The 6,163-nt window shown below is 38.7% G+C and overlaps 1 protein-coding gene across 2 annotated transcripts; it reads right to left on the bottom strand.

Moving 5' to 3' along the window:
• Positions 1-2,585: 2,585 nt before the first annotated feature.
• Positions 2,586-5,722, bottom strand: LOC147852364 (putative protein phosphatase 2C 57). 2 transcript variants are annotated; one of them, XM_087334026.1, is made up of 5 exons: positions 5,675-5,722; positions 4,762-4,817; positions 3,960-4,605; positions 3,541-3,752; positions 2,586-3,395 (listed from the first exon to the last, which is right to left on the bottom strand). In XM_087334026.1, exons 3-5 carry the CDS (start codon positions 4,467-4,469, stop codon positions 2,834-2,836), a joined length of 1,284 nt encoding a protein of 427 aa, XP_087190152.1. In that variant the 5' UTR covers positions 4,470-4,605; positions 4,762-4,817; positions 5,675-5,722; the 3' UTR covers positions 2,586-2,833. The 2 variants fall into 2 exon arrangements, with proteins under 2 accessions (XP_087190152.1, XP_087190153.1); XM_087334027.1 differs by lacking the exon at positions 5,675-5,722 and having other exon boundaries at positions 4,766-4,817.
• Positions 5,723-6,163: the final 441 nt, after the last annotated feature.

Raw genomic sequence — 6,163 nt, 5'->3', positions numbered from 1 at the left:
ATCAATTATTTGAATTGACCTTTAAGGTTCTTACATCTTCCTCATCCTACAACCAAGACAATGCCTCGGGTTTTTGCATATATAAGAAGGATAGCCACCTTCTCATCGAGAAGGCTTGACATATGCTAAGACTATGTAGGTGTGGGTATGGATGACTCTTGTTAGCTAAGAACTACAATCCTCATGGAACCCAACATACAACCCGCATCAACTCAATGCTATGGGAAATCAAGGAGATTTGGGAACATCTCATGTCGTATCTAAGGGATGGGCTAGCACCCCCTTTTTCTTTCTTTAGTCTATTTTGCTTTATATTTTTCTTACTAATTTGTTACCTTATAACAATCCGATTGCCAGCCATCCAAACCATTGCTTCAATATGAATTAGCTCACGCACATTATGATGTGAGATAAGGTCGTTGGGGCACAAGTGATGAGCATAGGCAAATATACCCTAAAATAGTTTGGGAGTCTGAGTATTACACTTTGAACAATGTTCTACCTTGGATCACATTTAATTATGCTTTCCACACAACTTTGATCCAACTCAATCCTTGCATGATTTTTCTAGCAATCATAATGCACAATCTAGTCGATTGTGACATTTACTAGCAAAGTTCTTGAGCATCAAGAGACATTACTTAGTTTTATATGTATTACATGAAAATGTTGTGTGCGCTCTCAACTGTGACATTCATTAGTAAAGTTTGGGAACATCGAGTGTCATTGCTCTGACTCACTTTCATATGTATTACATGAAAATGTTATATTTGTTTGGTTTCATGTATAATACTTGACATCTGAAGACAATACCACACATCTTCAACCAAACCCAATCCTTGCATGAATTTCCCTAGCAATACGGTCTCAAATGTGACATTCATTAATAAAGTTCTTCAACATCGAGAGTCATTACTCACTTTCACAAGTGTTACGAAATATATAAGACCCATAAGACCCTTGAAGATGATAATGATATATATATATATATATATATATATATACACACAAGGTTTTTAATATATGATTAGTTTAATTTTTTGGTTTACCAAAGCTATATATAACAATTAAACTAATCATATATAAAAACCCTCGTCACAATGTTGTTGCCTTCCGCCTTCATTGCATAGGAAGGGCATTCTCTAGTGTCATAAAAAAACTCAATATCCACATGATCAAACAATCTCCATATGTTCAAGCATCTACAACTATCACAAAAGTATACATTTATTTCATGCTAATAATTATGTATGCCTTTCAACTTTCTAGTGTATACATTTATTTCACGTTTGCCATCAAACATGAAAGCAAAGGGTATGTCAAGAAATAACAAAACATAGGGACATTTGAGGAATTAAAGAAAAGTCAAGGACATTTCATAGTTGTTTCCTGGGGACAATGTTCCATGGTGTTATGAAAATGGGTTGTGCAATAGAAAAGTGAATAACTCTCGTACATCTATTGTCACCTATAATCACTAACGAGAGTTGAATGTTGGGTATGCGTAGCCAACTCACGCATTCTTAGGTCTTCCTAAATGAGGATATAATCTATTAATTCTTACGTCTTACATGGTCATGTTTGAGACATTGTCAAGTAGTTATGCTTGAACCTTGGGCTACATAATTGCATGGTTAACTTTTTTAAAAAAGGAGGCCTATAAGCAAACAAAACCTTAAATTAAGAGGATGGTAGCATAATTATGGTAATCGTCACGGCCATGGGTTTAAAGATATTTCATGGTGAGCAAGTGTAAGTTGGAATCAGATATATTTGACGCAAATATAAGTGTCTCAAAGATCAAACTTCTTGTGCTACGAACATATTATAATTTGTAGGCATTGGAGGTTGTAGCTCCTATCTTCACTCTCCTCTTCCTCTTAACACTTACCATCAAGCTTATTGACGCAAGGCAAATATAAGTGTGAATAGAATACCGCTCAAAGATCAAAGTTCTTGTGCTGCGAACATATTGTAATTTGTAGGCATTGGAGGTTATAACTCCAATCTTCATTCTCCTCTTCCTGTTAACGCCTCCATCAAGCTTATTGACGCAAGTCATCATCTTGTGAAAAAGGCATCAAATAAACATGAAGTGACAACTAACATTATCGACTACATACTAATGGAGTTTAATGGATTATTCAAAGTGCTTCAAATTTTTTGTAAGAAAGACACTCTTAAGAATAATGAAATTACAAATAACATCATAAAATAGAACTACACACCACGCCATTCTTTGTAAAACACTGTTAAGAAAAATGAAATTACAAATAACATCATAAAATACAACTACACACCAAGCCATTTGTAAGCCCCATCATGTATGCCCACCAAGATTCATGCAATTAATGTTACCAAAAAGTACAAGGGTTTTCATTTGTTTTCGCTTTCGAAGAGTATTCAAGGAAATCTGAATATTATTTTCCACTAAGCAAGTGGAAAAGAGATCTGAATATTGTTTTCCACTTAAGCAAGTGGAAAAGAGATCTGAATATTATTTTCCACTTAAGCAAGTGGAATGAACTTGAAACACATACATCGGCATGTGTGTATATATATATAGACTTAAACCTGGGACATTGATCAAAGAAGATGTACATATATATACACTTTTTTACATGGGCCATCCATCATTTCTGTTGTAACCTACCAATATCACAATACATGTTTTAAGCAAATTATGTTTACTAGTGTAGTGTAGTACCTAATTATCACCAACAAGCACATTTATCATTTATTCAGCCATATGTTCCATCAAATCTCTTCCCAAATGTTTCCCATCATTGTGTCAATCCCTTCCCAGATGCTCCATCACGCCCAACCACTTCTTTTACGTGTCAAGGAGGTTATCCAATACAGACTGCAAGTTCCGTAAGCCTTGTGAGGAAATACTTTTCCTCCCTATAAAGCTTGGCATTGCCCTCGGGGGAGGCTCAGGTTGGAAGCAAACCACAATGACAGTCAAGTTGTCACCACTATCACGGCGCAGCGCCTCTGCCACAAGCTCCTGACAACATCGTTCCGGATCGTTATGTTGTTGAAGCCTCCGTCGAGCAAAATCAATGGCCAATTGGCTCGAGAAAACATCCCACAGCCCATCACACCCAATTATCAAAAACTCATCTTCATGCGAAAGGACAGTTTGTTTGACATCAGGCTCTGCACTCAATGGGCCCCCAACACCTTTCAGCCCATCCATGTGCCAATCTCCAAGTGCTCTCGCGACGCCGAGTTGTCCGTTTAGATAGCCATCGTCTACATATCCACCTAGAGCTTCGATCCTGGTCCTTTCCTTCACACAAAAAGGCTTGTGATCCCTTGACAAATCAACCGCCTTCCCTCGTCGGCTCAAAACCGCCCGACAGTCTCCAGCATTGGCAACGAGCAATTTTCTAATCAAATACATTAGATGAACATATTTTTAGTTGCATTTCAATGTTCCCTACCATTCATATTAATTACAATTTTAAAGTTCCCTATGTCGCCGAACTAATTCCAAAACATAGTCTGCATTCATAATGGATATAGATTTCAAACCTTCCAAGGACTAAAGCCATTATAGCTGTTGTACCCGACGAGAGGGTGTCATCAGAAATACATGCTTCAGCAAACGCTTTATCAGTCTTCAAATATGCATGGTGAAGTGCTGTCTCCACTTCAGATGGGAAAGATATATCTCGCACAATGAAGTCAAGTAATTTGTCTCTAGCAAACTCAGCTGCGTCTCTTCCTCCATGCCCATCAAAAACCTGGTTTACAATAAAATATCAAGACAAAGATCCTGCCATAAATCATCATAGCAATGTGTGTGGTGCTCATCACTGTTGAAAACAAATCTAAGGACCTTGTTTTGGTGATTACGAGGAAAATGTGTATTAAGTTTGAAATGGAAAATTCTGGTTAGCTACTAGGGAAACAAGTCTTTTTAAAATAAAGTAATATATGACTATACTTACACCATAACAAGACTTCGGTCCCTGACCCAAAACGGCTGAGCCACACAAGCGGCTGGACAAATCATCGATGCACACATGCTCATCTTCCATTGCTTGCCTAATGCCTTGGTCAGAGCATACACCTGACCGTATCATCGGCTTGAACTCACTCATACCAGCAACTTGCCCATTTTCTGAACATGAATCAACTGGAATTCCCTTGTAATTCAGAAGAGGAAATCCACTGCCTGCCCCATGCGGGAAGTTGCCATCTGCACTGGAGCTTCCCATGTAACAGACTTCCGACATGCCAATTGCCTCCTCACACCGGCATTTCATATCATCAGTGCTTTCCAAGTAACTGAAATCTAGGGCGTTGGTCTTTCGGCACTCGCATTGCCATCTCATGTCATCCACTACAATGCCTTTCTCCATGGTGATGCAACATGTATCCGAGTTCATAGCCTTGTTGAATTTCTCGTCGACAACAGTGCTTTTGACAAGGTGGTTTTCTTCTATTCCGGCAGTCATTTCGTTGACCTCCGAGTTGCATGAGGGAATGAATGGAAGCCTCTTGGGAAAGTAGTTTGGGACGCAGCCCTGATCACAGGGATGCAGCAATTTTACAGGAAAAATTTCTTGGAAATGGAATAGAAACAATTTTAATCTGGAAAAAATCCCAATAAACAGAATCGAAATTAGTGATTGATTACCTGTAAGAGAAGACGTTTGTATTAAACCAATAAGATACATTATTAGCAAAGGAATTTTTTTATGCCTCTAGAATAAACAAAAAATTAAAATGATTGATTTCCATTCTTACCCACTAAAGAATATTACACTCGCCTTGCAGTGAAAGGAAATATGTCCACAATTGAGCTGCAAAACAGAAACAAATTTTCCATGTAAGAGGTACTAGCTTTTGGAAAAGAACCCAGTTAAAACCAACATAGGAAACGCATTTTTCCCCACAAGATCCCCATGGAAGAACCCACACAGGAGATAGAGTATTTTCCCACAAAACCAATACACTTAAAGCAAAATACCTTCCCGTAAAATCCCCATTGAAAGTAAAACAGTTGCACCCAACAAAACCCACATATGAAACAAAATTTCTTTCCTTTCCATTCCCACAGAAACGGAACAGAATCAGAACATTTTCCCACTAAATTGTTGTGGCAAACAGAAGATCAGAAGGATATCTTCTGGCAAAAACCAAACAGAGAAAGGCATAAAAACCAACAAAGCAAGTTTAAAGAGAGCAGGATATACAATCAAGTTTGTCTGGCTTTCCAGAACATTTTCCGGAAGAGAAAACAATCAAATCCACGAAAGAGGCAGAACCCTTTCGAGAGAGGAAAAGACATAGAAAATCCCCCAAGTAGGGGAGAAAAACACCCACCCACACAATACTGACATAGGAAACAGAATCACCTTCTCAAGATCTTCTCACAAGATCCCCCAACACACAGGAAACAAAACTATTTCGAACACACAAATCCACATCCAGAATTCTGCAGAAGAAGAGAAAATTCCCCCAACCAGAAAAGAGACAGGAAGAATTCCCGGCAAACCGATCAAATTTCCAGAAAAACCAAATAAGAAATCCATCAAGATACCCACAAAAACCAAAGAAGAATCCGATCGATTCCCCGCAGGAAACAGACAAGACTTCTCGCAAATTCCGGACAGTATATATATGCGGTAGGGAGGGAAGGAGGGAGGGAGAACTTCACCTGTTAGTCAGTTGCTTCTGTGGATTATGCGGGAGTAATAATAGTCTTCTTCTCTGCCTTCTTTCCTTTGTATTCCTCTGCGTATACAAATGTATATATTATTTTCCTCTGTCTGTGTGTGTGTGTGTGTGTGTATGTGAGAGAGAGAGAGAGAGAGAGAGAACCACTTGGATAGAAAAGAAGTCTGTAGATAATTCGCACACATGTATGTATGTATGTATGAGTATGTATGAGTATGTATAGTTTTTGTCCGTTTCCTCTGTCGCGCTGTGTGTGTGTGTGTGTGTGTGTGTGTGTGTGTGTGTGTGTGTGTGAGAGAGAGAGAGAGAGAGAGAGAGAGAGAGAGAGAGAGATGACTTCTAACCGCCCACCGAAAATACATATGTACATACACGACTTGCTACTAGTAGTAGGAGTAGTAGTAGGAGTAGGAGTAGTAGTAGATGGATGGATATGGATGGATGGATGGATGGATGGATGGGAGAGTGG

Source organism: Azolla caroliniana, unplaced genomic scaffold (assembly GCF_043228905.1).
Source record: "Azolla caroliniana isolate FFs.n. ecotype wild unplaced genomic scaffold, voAzoCaro1.0.p SCAF_18, whole genome shotgun sequence".
NCBI lineage: Eukaryota > Viridiplantae > Streptophyta > Polypodiopsida > Salviniales > Salviniaceae > Azolla > Azolla caroliniana.
Note: the sequence above shows the minus strand (reverse complement) of the source record. Positions and strands in the feature narration are given on the sequence as shown.

Excerpts from the sequence above, each read along its gene's own strand:
- LOC147852364 (XM_087334026.1), bottom strand. The coding sequence starts at position 4,469 with ATGACTGCCGGAATAGAAGAAAACCACCTTGTCAAAAGCACTGTTGTC. Across the intron at positions 3,753-3,959 it reads GACCGAAGTCTTGTTATGGT|GTTTTTGATGGGCATGGAGG; the intron begins GTAAGTATAGTC and ends ATTGTAAACCAG. Across the intron at positions 3,396-3,540 it reads ATGGCTTTAGTCCTTGGAAG|AAAATTGCTCGTTGCCAATG; the intron begins GTTTGAAATCTA and ends GTATTTGATTAG.